The sequence below is a fragment of the Dipodomys merriami genome, unplaced genomic scaffold (assembly GCF_024711535.1).
Source record: "Dipodomys merriami isolate MVZ:Mamm:240054 unplaced genomic scaffold, mDipMer1.0.p SCAF_2, whole genome shotgun sequence".
Lineage (NCBI taxonomy): Eukaryota > Metazoa > Chordata > Mammalia > Rodentia > Heteromyidae > Dipodomys > Dipodomys merriami.
In genome coordinates, this window is record NW_027203381.1 from 109335500 (window position 1) to 109358086 (window position 22587).

At 35.8% G+C, this 22587-nt stretch overlaps 1 protein-coding gene across 6 annotated transcripts in view; it reads right to left on the bottom strand.

Annotated features, from left to right (window-relative positions):
• App (amyloid beta precursor protein) overlaps positions 1-22587 on the bottom strand; it is a 212963-nt gene that overhangs the window by 52844 nt on the left and 137532 nt on the right. For all 6 annotated transcript variants that reach the window (XM_070030517.1, XM_070030516.1, XM_070030515.1 and 3 more), the window contains 3 exons: positions 17982-18115; positions 12166-12240; positions 11268-11426 (listed from right to left, as the gene is read on the bottom strand). In XM_070030517.1, the coding sequence (XP_069886618.1) occupies positions 11268-11426; positions 12166-12240; positions 17982-18115 (368 nt within the window). The remainder of the gene's footprint in view (positions 1-11267; positions 11427-12165; positions 12241-17981; positions 18116-22587) is intronic.

Below are 22587 nucleotides of genomic sequence, written 5' to 3' on the forward strand. Positions count from 1 at the left end.
GTGTCATGTGGCCCAGACTGGCCTTGAGCTACGTATTAAATTAGAGAATGAGGAAATTTCATTTCTGATAATGAATATCTGGTCTTCTTTTTTCCCTTTTTCCACTGTGTCCACAAAGAATATATATTCCCATTTGGTAAATTGCAATGTTAATAATATTCACTTGAAAATAAACCTGAAAACTTCAAATTTTCATCCATGTAATTCAGATGGCAGCATCTTTCAGAGAGAGAGAGAGAGAGAGAGGGAGAGAGAGAAAGAAAGGGAGAGAAATAAGGAGAGAGGGAGAGAAAGAGGGAGAGGGAAAGGGAGAGGGAGAAGGAGAGGAAGAGGGAGAGGAAGAGGACCTGATGATTGAAAAATTTATTGTGTGGCCCAATGTAGTGTTTTAAAAGTTTATTGCAGCCACACTATGCATATTCTTCCCTCTACTCAGCCCTCCCCTCCACTTTACTCTCTTCTTTCCTTTGAGCAACCACAGTCCATGGCTTTCTGTGAAGCAGAGTGTATGATGTGTTTTATGGGCAGTAATTCATGAAAGCTTCACCCCAGTGCTATGGTAGAGAGAAAGTGTCCTTTCCATCTTACATCTGAGATCTGAGGCCCCAGAGGCCAAGGGAGGCACATGCTGTCCTCATTGATACAGCTAGCCAATGCCGAGGCAAGAAGAGGTCAGCCCAGCTCCCATCTCTAGCATCCCCTCTCTTGAACACAATGAGACACTTCTTTTCAAGAAATTGTAACATGCACCAAGCAAAGGAATTCTCAAAGTAACTGATAGACTAGACAAAGAATACCTGATGATGAGAAAGGAGAGTGTGCTGTAGAGTTCCTACCAGAATTTCTACTTTTATAAGCTCAAATACAGGAGTCTCATTAATCTGGGAGTGGGGTACCTATTTTCAAGACTCCCAGTGGATGCCTGAAAATCTCAAACAATATGGATCTAAATAGACTGTTTCTTCTTATACCTCTATACTTATGGATAAAGTTCAATTTATGAATTAGTCACACTAAAACATGAAGAATAGCTAATAATAAAATTACATATCATAAGAAAAGTTATTTCAAACTTATGAATGGGTTGTTTCTGGAGTTTTCTAATGTGTTCAGACCATAATTAACACAGGTAACTAAAACTATGGATAAATCAAACACTGGCTAAGGAGAGGTTACAGTACTATTATTTGAGCCCAACAATATTAGTTTTTTTTCATGCCAATACCAAGGTTTGAACTCAGGGCCCTGGCACTGTCCCTTAGCTTTTTCATTTAAGGATAGCACTCTACCATTGAGTCATGCCTCTGCTGGCATGTTTTGCTGGCTAACCGAAGATAAGAATCTTATGAACTTGCTGGTGGCTCATGCCTGTAATCCTACTGAGGAAGCTGAGATCTGAGGATGGTGGTTCAAAGCCAGACTGGGCAAGAAAGTCCATGAGACTCTTATATCCAATTATTCACCTGAGAACCAGAAGTGGAGCTGTGGCTCAAAGTGGTATAGCGCTAGCCTTCAGCAAAGGAGTTCAGGGACAGTGCCTAGGCCCCCTGAGTTCAAGCCCTAAAATTGGGGGAAAAAACCTCACGAACCTTTCTGCCCAGGCTAGTTCTTAACCATAATCCTAAAATCTCCACCTCGAGAGGTATGAACCATGGGTGCCTTGACAACTACCAGCTCTTTGTTTTAGATTTAGTTTATTCAGTCTTTGTTTATTTTCTATCCTTGGGTTTTTGGTGTTTGGTTTTTTCTTTTAAACAGAAGTAAGGAGGGGAAATAGCAAGATAGGAATGTCCTCTATCACTGGAAAATAATTCAAGATCACTGGAAAATATAATTCAAGAGATTAGTTACAAGTTAGGCTTTTGTGTTGTCCATGGATTCTTGTACTGAATTCATCCTTATCTTCTATGAAGATGGATAATCAAAGAATAGGTTCACATGTTTTCAACTGCTTATCTCATTTAGTACAGCCATTTTTTTTATATACTTCAGAAATATATTCCCACCTTCCCCCAGAAAATCTCCAGAGTTTGATAACAAAACATTAGCACAGCAGGCTGTGAGGATCCCAGAGGCTTGGCTCCTGCATAAAGAGTTTGGGGGGGGGGGGCTCAGAAGAAGCTGGCATCTTATCGCTGTGCATGCATGGCCAGACATGAGCTGTGTGTCTACAGCAGTGAGTTTTTCTTCCCAGTACTGACTTCATAATAAGCAAAGCCTGGGGACTTTCAATAATTCAGAAGACTTTAAGATATCCCTTGATAAATGAATTGCAGCATTTTGTTTGGCTGCTCTGACCTTGTAAACAAATTGAAGGAATCAGGCTTAGAAAATAAAAATTTTATCTTATCTATCTTATCTATCTATCTATCTATCTATCTATCTATCTATCTATCTATCTATCTATCTATCCATCTATCTATCTCTGATCTTGACTCTTGAATTAAGGTCTTTGGCACATCCCTGATCTTTTTCTGCAAAGGGATATAGAGCCACAGTCTCACTTTCAGCTTTTTCCTGCTTAGTCAGAGATAAGTGCCCATGACTTTTCTGCCTTGGCTAGTTTTGCACCACAATCCTCAGATCTCATCCCGAGTAGCTAGGATTGCAACCTGAGTCACCAGTACCTGGCCAGCAAATGTAGTTTTAGATAAGACAGGAAAACAGATAGCATTTCTCTACTTTCATTATTATTTTCAGTTATTTTACACTAAAAAACAATCTCTGAGCCTGATGTGGCTCAAGCCTGCAATCCTAAGTACTTAGGAGGATCCTGATTGGAGACATAAAAAGTATGAAAGATTTAATTTGAGACAATGATTTGGTGTGGTGGCTCATATCTGTCATCTTGTAACAAGTGAAAACACAAATAGTATGTTCAAAGTCCAAGCTGGCCTGAGCCTAAAACAAAACCCTATCTACAATGGGAGTTATAGAATGGATCAAGTGGTAAAGCACCTGCTTTGTCAATCATGAGGCTGTAAATTCAAACTCCAGTACTCCCCAAAAGATCTCTGCTTTTGGCATGTACTCCATGTATATTTCATTTTTTTTATAAAAGAAGAAAACATAAAAAAATAACTGGTTGAGCAAGGAAGTATCCCTCCATAATCCCAATACTTGGTAGGCTGAGGAAGGAAGATATGAGTGGAGACCAGTCTGGGCTATATGAATGAGACCAGGTCTCCAAGAAAGCATCTCTCAAAAAGAAAATTTCCCCACACCATTTATCCACAAAAGAGAATTCCCTAAGACTTTGAACTAGTTGTTTCTAGAGCTATCATTCATATCTCAGAAAAACAGATAATCTTGATTGTCTAGGGAGATTTATTTTATTATAGGATAAAGATAAGTTTTCTAAATTTTAATGAAAAATCAGATATGTCCATATAGGAGTTGTAGAAAAGAAAGGACTTGGGTTTTTACTGAAATACTTAATATCTCAATACAATATAAAATACATTCTCTTTTAAAAGTAACTGCTATTAATTATATTGCCATATCACTCACATTTTAAGACATGATTATTCAGATGATTAGAAAGTCAAGTCATAATATGAAAGCTCATAGTACAAACAATGATCACAAAAATGCTCCTTTCTCACGTGTGCTTATAATTTCAATCACCTTCAAGTGTTTAAAATTTCTGAATGTAGCATTGTTTTTCCTCTTATAGCTAAGATACTGCCTGTATTAATACTATGATGTAGTTACTCCGGATAGCTAATCTAAAACTTTAAGTGAAGAATAGAGAAAACAAATCTGCCCCAGAGGGACTAATTATATCTAATCCTTTTTGTAATTGTTGTTTCTATAAAAGTGTTTAGTCTGTAATTACATCAGATATGCTTACAATTCATGTCACCCTTTTCAATTATTCCTACATTCATCTCTGAATCACACTGCCACTAAAAACATCATTCAAAAGAAAAATTTTTTACATTTTGAATCTTTATGTGCCTCTCCGAAGAATATCCTCCTTAGGTCTCACTGTATGTGAACGTCTCGAGTCCTGTATAATTTCTACTGTTCCAGTGTATATTAGATTTAGCTTCCATATATGAGAGAAATCATGCACTATTTTTCTCTCTGAGCTTGAGGAAACTTAATTATTCAAAAAGAATGACTATAATGGTCAAGACATTATCTGGTCAAGATATTGAAACAGGAGTTATATTTTTAAAACACGAACCATTTTGTCTTTGGGAAATAAGAGCTTGACATATTTCTACCTCCTCACACAGTTCCTGGCATACACTGGCTGCTAATAAATGTTTGCAAATTAGGATAATGAATGACCTAGAGTTAAACACAATTTCACAAGTAGACTTAGTAGTACAAAATAAGCTCATATATTTAAGTCATGAAATCTATCTATCTATCTATCTATCTATCTATCTATCTATCTATCTATCTATCTATCTATCTATCTATCTATCTATGTATCTATCTATCTATCTATCTATCTACCTACCTACCTACCTACCTAGCTTACCCACTTTAGTGTGCCAGTGTCTTTCAGGAAGTTGTTTGAACTACTGGCATTTCATCCAAGAAAATTACTTAATGGGATCCACAGCATATTGAAACTACTTTCAATCAGAAGATTTGTTTCAATACCAAGAGATAAACATTTATCAGCATTTTGTATCTTGCTACCAGGTTGCTGTTTGTAATTTGGAAGGAAATGTCACAGTCATTTTTTGTAAAAGGTAGTACTTTAAGATGTTGTGTTGAAAAACCAACTTTACAACTTTGGCCGGAGTGAGGGGTAGGGAGTTGGGGGGGTGGGTGGGAGGAAAGGGATAGCAGGGGAAATAAAGGAGGAGGAGGTAACAATGCTCGATAAGAAATGTACTCATTACCTTGCCCATGTAATTGTAACCCCTCTTTACGTATTTTCACACACGCACACAATATATATATATAAATAAAAATAAATAAATAAATTTCCCTACTTAGATATATTGATTTAGCCATTTGGTTCTTTTACACAAGATCTCAGTATAATGTTGCTGGAACTTGGAATGATTGAGTATTGGTGAAGAAGACTGCCCAGTGCCAACTGAATTTGAAAATATAGTCTTTTCTTCACCAGTTTGGAATTCATGTCAGAATATAACTATTCAGCCTTATCGTTTCTCTTTGTAGCTTTATGCTTTATTTAGCATAACTTATAACAGATACTTGTGCCTTAAACCATTTCCTGATGAGAGTCACCAGACCATCTAGAGCTTCTGAAAGCAGTGGGTAGAATCCTGCCAAGAAAGAAGCAATGACTCAATACAGGGATAACACCTTAACCTTTCTAGGCCACAAGGGATATAATCAGAAAACCCCCTCCTGGAGCATTAAATTATACCCTAGAGGTTTCCAGAACAATGACTGGGGAAGTAACTTATCCATCAAGAAAAAAGAAAAAAGAAGATAATTTTCTCCCCCTTTCATGACTAGGTTCAGGTCTGTTATTTTCACAGTTTGATTTCAGAAAATCTTAAACAAATAATGTAAAATGTACAAAATGTCTGTATACAAGTTTAAAGCTATTCTGGATGCTTTCAGTTGTGTGTGTGTGTGTGTGTGTGTGTGTGTGTGTGTGTGTGGTGTGTGTGTGTGTGTGTGTGTGTGTGTGTGTGTGTGTGTGTGTGTGTGTGTGTGTGTGTGTGTGTGTGTATCATTTTGGATCTCAAAATTTCAAATGCATTCTCAACTGATGCAAGAATAATTTGGAAAAACAAAAGCAAAAAACACCCAATGCAAACCAAAACCAAAATAACGAAACCAAATATAACAAACTTTCCAAAATTGGAATCAACTTCCTTTCCTGTTTAAAGTAGGAGCTGAGTAAAAGATTTGCAATACACTGCAAAATGTATCCAATTGTTTTCCTCAGAACAACACAGAACTTATTTTTGTTGTTTAAAAGGAATATCAGAAGGCAAGCAATTGCATATAGGTTGAACACAAAAGTTTTTACAAAGCAATGGAGAAAACAGCAATAAATTTGTCAAATCGTGTGCTGTTACTGGAGAATGAACTCAGAGTCTTGAGTTCTTGCTTTTTTGTTTTGCTTTGTTTTGACTAATGGTGGACACTATACCATTGGGCTATCTCTCTAGTTCTGGCTTTCTGCTAGTTAACTGGAGGTAAGAGGCTCTCAAATTTGTGTTCGCAGGCTGGGTTCAAACTGCAGTCCTGTGTAGCTAGAATTATGTGAGTCATCAGTGCCTGACAGCATTCATAGATTAGAAAACTAGTCTATGGCAAAGTCCCCTGCATACAGCCAAATAATTATCCTAACATTTATTACCGGAATACCTAGGCAACTCCTTTGACTCTGGCTTTGCATTCATCAAAATCCAGCAGCAGCCAGAAGAAGGAAGTCATTTCCCATTGGCTTCCTCCTTAGGTGGGCACAGATCAAATTCCCAATAGGATCAGCCACCAAAGCCTTTTTGTATTCTACTGCAATCATCTTTATCTTCCTGAGAATAAAGACATTTTCTTCCTAAACATTCTTATCTCAACCTTGAATTAATCCTCTGTCTTTTACAATTATGTCTAAGAAAGCTGTCAATTGTAAAGAGTAGAAAAATGAGCCCCCCATTTGTAGATGGAGAAGGAAGAATTCCTTTATTAAGTCATCTGCTCCTAGATTATAAGTTTTATCATGGCAAACTTGGGAATTAAATACATGTGTTTACACAGTACTATAAAAGTAGAAAATAAGAGTGGTTATAATATCCTCACTCACAAAGAATCCTTACTCACAAGGTAGTTACCTTTTGCCAAATTTGTTAGGTTTTATATATTTTCCTTCTGGATATATTGCTAGTTCTCAGTTATAACTTATTTTGGTTGTACCGACCATGACTATAAACAGGGAAGAGAGCACAAAAAATCTGAAATTCAGCACCTGAGCCAATTTAATAGGTTTTGCTTTTGGACAAACTATCATATACTTTAGAGACAACGCTAAAATCTGAGAGCACAGAAGGGCTGGAAATTACTTTGATTTAAATGTCTTCAAGTATTGTGTGGTCAAACAGTAAAACATATTGAAGCTCTTAGAGATGAACTTTTCAATGCAACCCAGAAGGCAGAGCTGAAGAAGCCTACAGCGCTGCAGAATTTGTAAACAAAAGATATTTGAAAGTAACAGAGACTCTTGGAAAGATTTGTCAAACAATTGCAGCATCTAACAAAATGCCAACTGTGCCATATTCTTGATTTTTCTAAGGAGATTTACAAAGTATAGTTTTGAGAAAAGTTACTTGACTCTGGTGGTCCTGCTCCATATATTTTCTTGCTAGCTAATAAATTCAAGGATAAATGACCCCTTTTCTCCTCCTACACCTAGACAGTGTTTGGATACACTGCAAATTCCATGGGTTTTTATTTGAAAGCGTTTATATACAGAAAATAAAAATAATAGTTCTTAGAAATCTATCTATCTACAGAATGTTTAGGTTGTGTGGTTAAGTTTCACAAAATGAACAACCCCCCTGGAACTGATGTGAAAATGTGTGTATGTATATGTGCTGGGTGAACATATATGTATATGCCATGTGGGTTATGAATATGTGTGTATGTTCTGTGTGTGAGTATGGTGTATTAACGTGTAATGTAGGCTAAGAATTTCTTGCTATTTATCCCTAGGGCAGACAATGGTAAAGTCAGGTAATTAATACAGAGATTGGTACATAGATGTGTCAGCTTCATGCAAACATAGCATCCTCGTAGGTTTTGATGGCATCTGATGAAGACCTATTTCTACTTATCAGGAAGTGACTGGGGGAGGGGGTGCTTTCAAGCTAGTCAACTTCTAACTGACTTTATTAAAACATTAGATATAAAAGTGTCTATGGTTATATACTTCCCATTGTTTTTGAGTAAAATCCATCTAGTGACCATAGTAAATATTCAAAGCCATGAGGAAGTCATACTTTATTGAAATGGCACTCTTAGGATATTTTATAGGACTTAGTTAAATAAATGCTAATTCTTCTCTTTTTCTTTCCACCCACTATTTGTTATTGGGTTTGTCCTTAAAAGTTCCAAGTTAATGAGACCCATGTGTTCATCAATTCATATAACTCTCAACTAAAAAATGAAATAGTGAGTGGTAAATAAACACTTGAGGTACAGGATAATAAATTATAATTCTAAAAGTTAGTTTCACTTACAAATCTTTAAGTTTTAGATTTTGGTTACGTATTCAAAATTTGATGGTAAGATGTTTTAAGCACTCTACTGCTCACCTTTCAAGAAAAATCACAACTTGGTGACCAAAACAATACTTTTCACATCATAGCCTCATAATAATGTTCTATGGAAGAATTCTATATGAAAATTTTCAAGAATCATAGGAACATTTAACACTTGGCAAAACTATACAGAAATGAGAATAGACAGGGAGCTTATGCTATAGAAAACAGGGCAGTATTTTGCTCAAATACTGAGAGCCTCATATGAAGCAGTAGATTCAAGCATGGAATAAATTTTTACATGAATAACATGGATGCCATATTGAGACACTGAAAAAACCAAAACAAGATTAGTAAGTAGATGTATACATGCAGTCCCATAGAAAAATTCCCCGTAGTAGTTGAAGAAGTTGGTATACTAATTATCATGCTAAAGCAAGATGAAGACTAAATTTATAAACACCAAAATCTCAGAATTATAAAGAAAGGGTTAGTTATTTCTCCTTTAAAACATTTCAATCCTTATTAATTAGGGATCTAGGTTTTTTCCAGACCAAATTTGACAACAAATTTTATTTACTTATTTAAAAAAATCCCTATCTGTCTTTAAACTATAGAAGATCCCATACTAAGTCTAATTTGTCTTTAGACTACAGAGAATGTTGAGCCATCAGGAAATATGGTCATGTCTTTTTTTTTTTAAGACCCCCTGACACTTAAGGAGGAGCCAGCTGAGAATATTAAGCTCCTATTAATGAAAGCTGGGCGAAGCTTTACAAGAAATCCTCATAAGGGTATAGAAGGAAGCACTGTACTAACTATGGAGAGCTGGTTAAAAATTATGATTAAAAAACAAAAAGAAATAATGATGAGCTGATAACTCACAGGCCTCCAAAAATGACAGAAGTTAACCATATGTGATAAAACTAAGGAGAAGAATTTGTTGAGGAGAAAAAGAGAAAAAAAAAACCTTAGACTAACCAAAGATATTTGTAGGATTCTAAAAATGTTAAAGACTGGTCTAGACTTCCACACAGAAAAATTTATCCTCTGTGCAAAGATATCTGAACATTCTACTTCTTATTTCCTGACGAATATAAATATTTTGAAAGGGTAGTATTTGAAGTGTGTGTGTGTGTGTGTGTGTGTGTGTGTGTGTGTGTGTGTGTGTGTGTGTGTGTGTGTGTGTGTGTGTGTGTGTGTGTGTGTGTGTGTGTGTGTGTGTGTGTGTGTGTGTGTGTGTGTGTGTGTGTGTGTGTGTGTGTGTGTGTGTGTGTGTGTGTACTCTTGGATTGCCACTTACTGAATTTGCCTATACGTAAACAATTAGCAAAAAAGGAAATATGGAATACATATAGGTCCACACTTACATAGGACTTAAAAATCAAAGGCACATAATTAAGACAATAAGTATCTAAAAAGTGATAGCAGCTAGAGAACCTACAGAAAATGTTATTTACAACAAATTTTTGAAATATATTATCATATATTCAAGTCATGTTTACTGAACATTTTGTATTTTCCAGTAAATATGGGGTATCTCCAATATATTTCCTTATGGCTCCACTTATAAGATGTGACCTTTTCCAGAAAACCTCTGGGAAGCTGTTGATTTGTCTGCTAGAAGCAATGGATAAAAGTCCTCAAGTAAGGATTTAGAATTTTCTTACACATTCCAAAGGGCAGAGCTAAGTGCAATACCTAACAGTATTCAAACAAAAATGGCAATGTACCAAGTGTGGCAGATTTCAGACTCATGGCTACACAGTCCTAACTTTTATTATTTTTATTATTTATGTAATTATGAGGTAAGAATTTAACAGGAATCCTTGCATCCATAGCTATCTGTTTTTTTAATAAAATAGTTCTTTCTAATCCAGCTTGAAATTTTAATTTCAAATGGATATACTATCTAATTCCAATGAGGCATCTAGAGCCCTGGTATAAGCACCACTGTGAGCCATCTAACCTCTTCTGGAGTAGAGTATCAGTAAGTTAAAAATACTTTATAAATTCTCATGCAAACACTGAAGAACAAATACTTACAATTCATAACCCAATGAAGGACAATCATAGAAAGATCAGATACAGTAGATTCAGATATGATTTCAATAATGTCACTGAATGTACATTCCTGATTAAAAGGCAAGCCAGAGGTAAACTAAACTTACTGGTGACATCATGCCTGGCCAAGCCTTTCTCCCAGCCAGACCTCTATTGTGCCCAAATTTCAATCTAGCTCCTACATATGCACCAAAAATTACTCCAACTCATCTAACAACATTTCTGTTTCTCAAGTCACAAGTTTTGTAACAAAGGGACTGGGGTATATTGCAAATCTTTTGCCATCATCTGAATGCTTATGTCACAAATCCAAATATTCTCCAAATCCATACATTGAAACCTAATGTTGAATGTGATAGCAATAGGAGATGGATAAGTGGCACTATTACTTAAGTCATGAGGGTAGAACCCTCTGGAACAGGATTAATACCGTTCTAAAGGAGGCCCGATAGAGTTCACTTGTCTGCTTAGCATGTGAGGTTAGTGGGGAGACTATCGTTGAACTAAAAAAGCTGGTTCAAATCCACTTCCGGACATCAAATCTCACTAGTGTTTACAATCTTGGACTCCTCAGCCTCTGTGAAGTCTTGTTAAACTGTGAGAATTAAGTTTAGTTGTTTATGAGCCACCAATCTATCACAGCAGCCTGGAGATCTGGAGTCACCCTTCCTGCTTTTGTGTATCAGACTTTCAATAGTATCATCAGCGATGACCCCCTCAGGAATATTCAATCAAGTCTTGTACTTTGAGTTCCTGGGAAAGCCAGTCTGCCAGCTCTAAGGAGAGTGAGTGGAAGAGTTCAGATGGCTCTGTGAAATCAGTCCAGTGACTCTAGGACCTTCAATACCGAATGGACAGAAGCCATACTTGTAAATAAGGTGCTCAGAGCATCTCTCCTAATTTCTCTTACATGGCCTCTAGTCTCCAGTATCTTGCCCTGCCCAGCCTCAATGTCTGTGCTGTGACCCAAAACAAGGTTGAAGTGAGAAATCCTACCCGTGGAGGCACGGCCTGCAGAGCAGTAAGGTAGTTGTCCAGGGCCAGGCGGCGGCGGTCATTGATCATAGCCTCTACTCTGGCCATGTGTGTCTCCACCAGCTGCTGTCTCTCATTGGCTGCTTCTTGCTCCAGGGATTCCACTTTCTCCTGGAAATGCTGCCATGGAAACATACCAGTTAGCCACAGGGAGGGTGGTCAGTCAACCAGTCTTTCAAAAGAAATAATGCATTTCATTTTTCTTCATGTAATAAACTATCCTAGAGACTATAGACATCTCAAGATTGTGATTCAAAGTCAACCCTGGCAGGAAAGTCCAGGAGACTCTTATTTCCAACTTACCACCAATAAATAAATAAATAAATAAATAAATAAATAAATAAATAAATAAATAAATAAACAAACTGAGAAGCAAAGTTGTGTTTCAAGGGATAGAGTACTAGCCTTAAGCATAAAAGATAAAGATCAGCACCCAGGCTCCAAGTTTAAGTCCCAGTACTGGAGAAAAAAATTTCTTATTCCAAGTACTTATTGAACAAGTGATAATTTCTTTGTGCAAGTTAATTTGAAGTCTGGTTTCAGTCCAAAATTCATATTCGAACCTAATTTGTCCTAAATGAAAAGTACTAGGCATCCTAAAAGATGTACTGTTAACAAAAAGTACATTTCAAGTGACAATGACTTCTATGGAAATTAACCATAATTTGAAAGGACTTGAAGCTAAAATAAGGCAGGATTAAGATTCCTCATTTACTAGACAATGACTGGGAAGAGTTCAAGTTCATGGGAATATACCATGCATGATATCCCAGAGGATGCTGGGAAATGGGGAGGGCCACATTAAGCATGAGTTGTGGGCATGAGCTGTTTGGTAGAGAAGGAATGGGTTCAGACTCACCTGGATGACGGCCTTCTTGTCAGCCTTCGGCAAGTTCTTTGCTTGGCGTTCAGCTTCTTCCCATTCCCTCATGACCTAAAGAAAATGACAAGTCATTTGAATTGAAATCAACAATCTGTCCAATGGATTATAGTATTTTTCTTCAACTTTTGTCATAGTAAACATTAAACATTTCTATGTGACAAAATTTCCATAAGACTATAATTTATCATAGCTGTCTATTGAAAACTAATGTTCATATTGATTATTATAGGGCTGTGGCATTTTGAAACAAGGTTTGTCTTCTATTTTTATTTCTCAACAAATGCATGGAATCTATTTTACTTGATGTAAATAAATACCAAGTATTCATAAAGACACCAACTTACCCCCCAAATTAATAAACTAAATACACTAGTTTCAGTTTTTTTATGAAGATAAGTCAAAATTTCAAAGAGTATCTTTTATCATAGAGACCAAAGCAAATAGAAAAATTTATATGTATGTCTTGAATACAATACCATAAAGAAGCAAATAGGACAAAGGAAAACTCTGTTGCCTGAAATCCACTCACTACAGAACTATGAGCAATTAAAAATTTCTGTTCCCCAACCTGAGTCACAAATGACAAAGATAAGTATAGATTCTTCCAGAAATTCTAAGAAAATACAAAGTGTCATGTTCAGCAGGTAGCAAAACAAAACAAAAACAATAAAAAAAACCCAAACCCTAAGGTAGGCTAACCAGGAAAATTTGATACATTGGGAAAAAAACTTATTCCTTTCACCCTTGATGTTCTTTCAGATTTCCTGAGAGAGGCTTACACATCATTTGAATGCATGGTGTCTACAGCTGTGCATATATACCAGAAAGAAAATAGTTCTCACCACCTATGGCTGTCTTTTATTTTGTACATATACTAGCTATGAAATTAGTTTAAGTGGAACACATGCCTGAAATCAGTAAAATAAAAAAGAGAGATCAAATAAGCATCAGATATGAATTTGTATACTTTTTATACTTTCAAAGTATAAAAAAACCTGAGATTTGCGCTCTAAATCCTGTTTCGAATAGATATTTATCTGACACTTTGATTTTTGTTATACCTTTCAAGATTAAAAAGAGTCTTATAAAATCATATCCATTCACCATGTGGGTTTCTAATTAGATTGTATTGTTTATTAGTATTAACTTTTGGACAATGCCAAGGACTATGTGTACTTTGTGTTTAAGGGGCTCTTGTTTAGTGCAATTATGGAGAAAATAAGATAGAATTAAGTATCTCTAGTACTTTAACAGCATATCACAAAGAATCTCAAAGTTCACAGCGAAACTGCCATTAGCTAGAACAGAACACATACAAAACAAATATTATGTCCCAGGTCCTGTTGGTGTTTTCATAAGCTAATAAAGGGAACCGGTTTGCAAGGAGGATATGAAGACTGTCACTGTTTTATAGGTGAGATAAGCCTTGCGGTAAAAATATTTTAATTTCCTGTATTAAGAATGTTCACAGTGATGATACTCCACTGAGCATTCCTCAGGCAAGGAATCTCAAAATGAGTTTGAGATAGAAACCAAACATTTTGTTGGAAAGTGGAAAACTGATATCCTGCATTACATGTGCATTTTTATCAGCTCATCTTATAAATTAAGCACTTGGGACTCTCAGTTTTGAATTGGAAATCCATGAAAAAATTAAGGAGACTTATTTAGCTAATGCATTAAAAATAAGTGCTATTATAGAAATTAACTCAAAGACAGATTTTCTTTTTTTTTTTTTTCAGAACAATTCTGCAGTATATTGAATCCCCAGAAATAAACAAATATCTAGACTCAGGACCATTCCCTGCAAATGAACACACATTCTTTAGGCTTTGACTTATGAGCTTTCCTGTGGTATACTGATAACAGACAGCACTACCATTAATGTTGAATATAAGTATTTTACAAAACATAATTAATTGATTCCTTACTTAAACTACACTGTGAGATTAGGCAAGTTTATCCCCGTTTTATATACAAGGCTAAAGAGCTCAAGTAACAAGTAGAGTAACAAATGGAGAAGGAAAGTTATAAACCAATTATTCTATTGCTTCAATCTGCCATTACAAAATGGGAATTCTATTAGCAAGCTAAATTTATTTATACTCAATGACAGAAGAAGAACTGATTATATTCAAAATAAAAATCTTGAAGTATGGTCAATTTTTATTTTGAAGGACTTTATCTTAAGTACCTATTATGAGTGTCAAAGCGTAAGTAATGAAAGAACTTCTTTACTCTGTTTGGATGCTTATTTGTATCTATTTGATGCTAGTCGAAACACACAGCAACCCAAATCTACAGGTTTCTAGTCCAACATCATCAACAAATACCAAAATTTCTTAACTCCTCTGTAAGAAAACAATAACAAAAACTGCAGTAAAGAAAATCAAGCAATACCCTCCCCTGTCCCCAATTTTATAGATTTTAAATTCTTAGGGTCTAGCTAGACATGTGGTTGCTCTACACAGACATATCAAGTCATTTTCCTCCCCGTGCACAAAGGTATCAATTTCATCTGGATTTATGGATCTTCAAAGACTTGGCTATTTCATGCAGAGAAAATAGGTACTACTAAATAGAGACTTAAGAGGCAGACAAGTTCAAAGTCAAAAAGTCCCCACAAATCAGCACCAGAGATTATGAAGATAAATGTTAGTTCAAGTGTCTCCCTTTTCTTTGATACTAAAATCTTAGCAGATGCCCTTTCTTGTCCTAGGATAACATGTCAGTTATATCTAGTGATGAAAAATCAAAATGAAAAAATCAATTTACAAACATATGAACTAAGTCATGGGTTAAACAGATAGGTCCAAATGATATTCCTATTTCATCAATCTATCATATTAGAATAGTACTTGAAATTTGTTTTCTGAAATGTGACAAAAGTAACTATGGGTTAACTTGTTTTTTTTTACTTTAAATGACTAGGTGGGTCCGAGAATAAAATGAAAGGTTAGTAAGCTTAGATGAGCTTACAATTTAACTGAAGAGACAAGATATATATGCCTAAAAATTATTAAAAATAGAGAACAAATATTTAGCATTAAGCAGAGGTAAGAGCAATGAGTCTTTGTCTATCATGAGAGTTAAGTGGGGCACAGGAGAGGATGAGACAAGAAGACCTGTCTAGAAGACATCAAGGCTAAAAGCAAACGGAACACCAGATGTGGTGAGCAGTAGCCCCCCTCAAGAACAACAGATGCTTCAGAAGAGACATCAGGAAAACTGAGAGCAGGGGCAGTGATGGGAACAGAAAATAATGAGTTAAAAGTTAGTGTTTGTTTTTTAAATGTGAGGTAGGGGATTAAACACAGGGCTTATATCAGGTACTCTACCACTTGAGCTTGGCCCCCAGTTCTTTTTGTTTTTGAGTATAGGGTCTTGTGCTAACTTTGACCTGGTTGACTTTGAATCAAAATTCTCCTACCTCCATTTCCTGAGTAGCCGGGTTTATAAGTGAGCACAAACATTTTCAGCAAAGCATTTATTTTTGCTATGTATTTTTTTTCCTTTTAGACTTCAGGGCAATTCATGTACCAGAACTGTTTTGTTTGTTTTAGAGCAATGAAAAACATTGAAAGCTTTAAACAAAACCAATAGTAAGACAAGATTCAAGTTTACAGTATGACTTCTCAGTGGCAATAATCTCCACACTCCTGCCACAGTTCCTTCATCATTACCCTGCCTGTGATTCCTCTAATGAAAAAGCTCATTCTCAAAGGAATTAAGTTTCAGGTGAAGTCTCATGATTTCATTTGAGCCAGTTTGCTAATTCAATTTGCTTTTAATGGGCAAGAATTGCACATTATATTCCAGAAGCCCAAGTATTATGATAATAAAAGCTTTTCTCTTGATGGTATTTTTCTAAAGTAATCTAAGTACTATGGTTAGTTGTGTTGTGTCTTTTAAGTAATTTGACTAGTTCTATGTTTTAAAAAGTAGGTTTTATTACTATTCAGGAATGAGGAGGCCAGCAGATGAGATGACTCCCACTGACAAGTAAGTCGGTTTCATGGTTTCCAAAGAAAGTCATGCACCAGGATACAAAGGCCCACATGGGAAGGATCAACCTTGGTCAGGTGGCACAGCCAGTATGGCCCCAGATCAGAAAATACACAAAAGAAAAAGACATGACTAATATCCCACTAAAGGCTTAATTTTAGCAGGGTGCTGATGGCTTCCACTAATAATCCTAGTTCATAATACTGAGATCTGGGGATTGAGGTTTGAAGCCAGCATGGACAGAAATGTCTATAAAACACATATTTCCTGGAAATGCAGATGTGTCTCAAATGGTAGAGTGCCAGACTTAATTTTAGGAAATACACAGCACTTAGAAAACATACAGTAGACTGATCCAAGATCAGTGGTTTATGTCTACAAAACCACCACATTGTCTATGCTAAATATGACAAATTTGTCACAACTAATTTATATCATAGAATACTAACGCTAAAATGATGAATGATTTTTCATGCACTTATGATTCTTTTTATACTTTCTTCACATTTAACTTTGTAGAACACAAGTGACTGGCAAGTAATACATATTTATTGAATGAGTGACTGAATGAGACTGCTGAGAAAGGGCTAAAACTTTCTCCATTATCAAACCTTAACACAACATCCACTGTCTGGCAGTAGATATAGCTTAAATTGTAGCTGATGTTCTATCTAGATGAACTATGTTTCAGGCACAAGTGCTTTTGTGATTTAATAAAAAAAATCTGCTAAAAGAAAAACAAGGCTTACAGTGTGTAGTGTACTGTAAAGAGTCCTGGGTTGGGATTAAGAAATACTTGTGTTGCAAACATCTCTGTGTTTTCAACATGACATTACTTTGTGCTCGAGTAAAAGACCATTTCTTGAGGATTGAGTCTACTGTCAATCACGTATAGGACAAGATGGATGCAATGATCACTACTGCTCCATTCATCCATCCTCCATCTAACCCTTCATTCTCCATCTATCCATCTGTTGTCTGTAGTCTGTCTATAGATATGGTCTAGCTAGACCATATGGAACTCACTATATGAGCTTAAACTCTAGAGCTCATTTTGTTTCTATCTTTACAGCAAGCTAGGTATATTCCATTCTACCATCTAATTTAAACGTTCTATAGATTCCCTTTTTTTTGCAGTTTTTATTTATTTTATTATTATTAGATTCTCTTTATAAGAAAGGGTGGGTTCAAGGTTATAGCTAGTATTTAATACAGAAATACTTTGTTTAAAAAGATCATTTTTTCTTTTTTTAAAAAACTTCTTATAAAGGTGATGTATAGAAGGGTTACAGTTTCATAAGTCAGGTAATGATTACATTGAAGAAATACAATTTAATGGATTTTAATTTCTAACACGGTGGTTACAGATGCTAAGTATATGCAATGTAATAAAATGGAGTACCTTTCTTTTCTTTAAATAAATCTTACTGTGGGTATTTAAGCCACATAGTATACCATGGGATACATACATATGTGAAGTAAATCACTTTCGTGAAACAAACTGACATGTCCATCATCCCTGATCACTTTTCTTCACATGAGAGAATGTTGTAGACAGTTAATCTATGTTACAAAACTCTCATACCTGTTATACTTGGGGCTTTCTGAGGTAGTATGGTTATACAAAACCTCAGAATGGGTATCCTCACTGAAAAAAAATCAATTACAAGTTAAACGTTTTCTCTCTTTAAAAAGGGTGGATAAAACCACTGGAGCCCTTGGGAGACTGAGGCAGATGTGAACCCAGAGTCTGGATATCATAGCATAGACAGAGGAATTAGACTTACCTGGGACATTCTCTCTCGGTGCTTGGCCTCCAGCCTCTCTTTGGCTTTCTGGAAATGGGCATGCTCATTCTCATCACCTGGTGTCTCCAGATACTTGTCAACAGCATCAGGAGTGCTGGCAGCTGTGGTAGGAACTGTAAGTAGAAGGAAGCAGGTTTGAGAATACAAACAACATCCAGAAAGCCGCATTTTCAGTTACTTCCCAGGACAGAGAGTTTAGTTAAAGGCACACCACAAGATGTTAAATGAAGTTCAGAAGAATACTATCAGACACCCTGAATCACAATAAGGATGGGTTTTACCCCATCCTAGTGGTGGGTTATCAGCAAATCTAAAACAGCCCATTCCACAATGAGAGCATTATGAGACTCTGCCAAACAAGCATGCATTGAGGTGTTGGTGCTTAATTTGGCCATGTTTCCCATATCCATATGTTCTGCTAGGTTACTGTTTCTGTCATCTTGAAAGTAAATGGTGTCAACAATATCATACATTAGGATTCCTGCAGAGACCAAAGAAATTTGAAAGATAGGCTACTGCTGAATAAACAATACCTCTCACATAAATATAAATTCTGTGTGATGTCTTTTAGATAGCTTAATTACAAAGTAGCCTTTCAGAGGAGTATCTGAAATACTACAAAACAGAAATATAAATGTCAATAAATATAATTTTGAAATCACAAATCACCTTCTGCCTTCACAAATTTGTCAACAATCTACAATTCATTATTCTACATGTCAAAAATAAAGTGATTCCTATTTTAAATTCAACAATGCTAAGAAACATGTGCATTGCAACTTACATGGCTGTAAAATGGAAGAGAATACTTATAAATCAAAACTGTTACTACTCTGAGTAGTAAAATATTATACTCATATAGTTTTCCAAAAGATTAGTAAGAATTGGGAAGAATTCAAAGTATTTTATAAGCTTAAAAAGAGGGAAAAAAAGCAGAAGTGATTTAAAATTAAAGAATACATTTTCCCCCCAAATGCTTTCATTATCTGCTTAGGCCAAATCAATTTAAGTACTTTATTCAAAAGATTACTGAAATAATGTCAGTGCTCAATACTCTCTACACTCTTCTTATCTAATTACTTAAGTCTTATCCTTGGGATGTGATATCTTACACAGGCCTTGAATGAGAAGAACTTAAGGCTGAGGCACTTTATCAACTGAAGTCTCAAGTTATCTTTATTTTGTTCCTGGTTAAGACAAATATTTGGAATTTTAATCCAAAGACGTCAAGGCATTAAATGAAACCATAGGCATTTTTTTCTTTTTCTTTTTTTTGCTAAATAGCAATACATTTAATTTTAAAGAGACACATCATTCTGATTTCCTCCCTTCTATATATCATTGATTAAACATTTCTCAAAAATATAAAAGTAACTGAGATGTTTCCATATGTTGAGTTCAAGTAGAAGGAGGGGGGAAGGAACCACTTATTAGAGTTGTTCTCATTGTCTATGTAAAAAAAAGAGAATATGGGCTTGGGAAGGTGGCTCAGTGGTAGAGCGCTTGCTTTGCATGCCTGAGGCCCTGGGTTCGATTCCTCAGCACCACATAAGCAAACAGAAAAAAGCCGGAAGTGGTGCTGTGGCTCAAGTGGTAGAGCGCTAGCCTTGAGCTGAAGAGCTGAGGGACAGCGCCCAGGCCCAGAGTTCAGGCCCACAACTGGACTCCCCCCCACACACACAAAAAAAAAAAAAAAAAAAAAAAAAAAAGAGAAAATGGCATTCCAACTGACCCTGACATCAAAGGGGAGAAGGAAGAAAGGATCATGCCCAGCTTAACAATAGGCATAGCTGGATTTGAATCTCAGTTCTTATTTTAGGCCAGCTGGGACTCAGGGAAACGTTAGCAATCTGTATGCTTTGTCAAATGGAGACAACACGTAGTACAACGTAATAGGGAAAAGATGATGCTGCACTATGGGTAAGTTAAGCCAAAGGATATCACACAGGGCACTTCATACAATTAGTACCCCATCCATTTCCTGTTTATTGCATATTATTAAAATCTTAGTGCTCATGCTAACCATAGGCAAACCCAACTATTCAGTTACTTTTATTTTCAAATCCATTTAAAACGAATTATATACAAGACCATGAAGAGCCATATGTAGGAAGAAAAGTAACATGTACACATTTATTCTTCAATAAAAGTTGTATGTACAACCCACATGAAATATTAAACTCAGTGGAATAAGTTAACTTGAAAGAGTGAAAAATATACCCCAGTTTGAAATTTTTTCATAGCAGGAAAATTTCAAAGGTATTTTCTTGCATACATCAAGCAAGTCTATATGCTAGTATTTTTTTACTCAATCATTTTTTCCACCCTGTGAAGGTAGTACTTATCATTTTAAATTTGTTTCCTATGGTTTTAATTATTTTTCTCAACTGTTTTTTGGTAGAATACAAATGAGAACAAGTAAAACTCAAAAATAACACAAAAGCATTCTTTTTTTTTTTTTCTGGTCAGTCCTGGTGCTTGTACTCTGAGCCTGGGTGCTGTCCCTCAGCTCTTCAGTTCAAGGCTAGTGCTCTAGCACTTGAGCCACAGCGCCACTTCTGGTTTATGGTTTACTGAGTGGTTTATTGGAGATAAAGAGTCTCATGGCCTTTCCTGCCAGGGCTGGCTTCAATCCTCAGATCTCAGCCTCCTGAGTAGCTGGGATTACAGGCATGAGCCACCAGCACCTAGCCGCAAAAGCATTCTTTTGGTGTAATACAATCCAGCAGAATGATATAATAAGGCAAATTGTGTTTTACATTTTAAACAAGTGACAATGGAAAGATAGCCATCTGGCTGCAGCCTTACACATAGCATAGCTCTTACATTACATTAAGTACAAAGTATTTTATACTTTTTTTTCCAGTTCTTATAGTTTAAAAATATTGCTTACTACATAATGGTCAAGAAATAAAAATGCCATAATCTAAACCACTATAATTTCATTGGCTTAAATTGAAATGTTGCTTTGTTTTACCAAGAATAAAAGAATAATCAAGAAATAAGCATCTGAAGTATGTTTGCTATTGTTAGGACTAATTCAAGAATCAAATCCATCCTTCTAAAAATACAGAAATATTCTGGCATTTTTCATAGTATATTACCAGCTCATTCCATTTATCCCGATATATTTCTGTGAGAGTTAATTTTTGTTACAACTTGACTGGACTACAGGGTACCCAGGTTATTTCTGAGGAAGGGAGCTGTTTCTGGATGAGAGTGACACTTAGATCTGCAAACTTAGTAAAGTAGGCTGTCTTTTCCAACCTATCCAATCTATCAAGGCCCTGATTAGAAATCAAAGTCTGAGGAGGAATGAGTATTTTTTTCTTCCTTCCTGCTGGGCTGCATTGGGATACTAGTTTTCTTCTGTCTTAAGACTGGTATTCTCACTTTATAAGGCTTCCCTCATTCTCAGTTCTTTACATTTGTACTACATTATACTCTATTTCTATATACTCTATATATCTCTATTTCACCATAGACAGACCATGGGACTTACTAACTCTATTCTTATCATTTGAGCCAATTCTTTCCTTATAACAAATCAATCAATCAATCAATCAATCAATCTATCTATCTATCTATCTATCTATCTATCTATCTATCTATCTATCTATCTATCTATTCCTTAACCCACACATAAAACCATAATTCCCTGGATAAAAATATAATCTCTTTTCAAGCAAGTCTTTCTTCAGGGTCCCAGTTACAAACTAGAGTTGAGTAGTTCAAAGGTAGTTTTCTCTTCAGTATTTAGCTAACCTTTCTAGTCATGAACATCAACCCTCAATTAGTAAGAGTGGTTAAAACTCCCCTATGTTCATATAAATCAGATCTTATTCATGGCAAACTAATTCTTTAGTCAAAAGAGAACAATGAAACTATGTAATAAAATATATAACTATTTTATTATAATTTACTGTGTGAGTGGTGGAAAGAAGGGAAAAATATTTTTTAGGAGCAATCTAGAGAGTTGGGATTCTGCTTCTCCTTTCCCAACATTTTAAAGCCATTATGTTCCCAGGATACATATCCTATTGTGATAAAGCCCGTGGCAGCTATTATAACATAGGTGGGAAGTAAGGGCACGAAAAAAAAAGTCAGAGGCATTTCCTTTGAGGAAGGAAGTGGCTCAAGGATGCCAGGCTCCATCCAGGGCACTAGGATAGGAAGCTGTGTCTCACAGGTCACTAGAATCACAGGCCACTGTAACTACTTCAAAAGTGGAATTAAACTGGCTTTAGGAGAGCTGACATTATTGTTTCTTAAACCTCCAGAGAACACTTTAGCGTAATATGCCAGCGTGTGAAATTGGGATTAGTGAGACCATAAAAGGTCTAAAAATTTAATTTTCTGAACAGTGAAGAATCGGTCCATTTATATGTCCAAGGCATTGAATAACATAATAATATGAAAAACCATAGTTTATTATATTATGTGTAGGCCTATTTCATATCAAAGAACTGTCTGTCCTGAATTCTGTCCGTTAAATAAGCTACAAGAGAAGTAGGATTATAACACAGGGGTCAAACAAAAGATCCCCTAGAGCTACTACACTGATGACTTTTTAGTCTGAGAACCC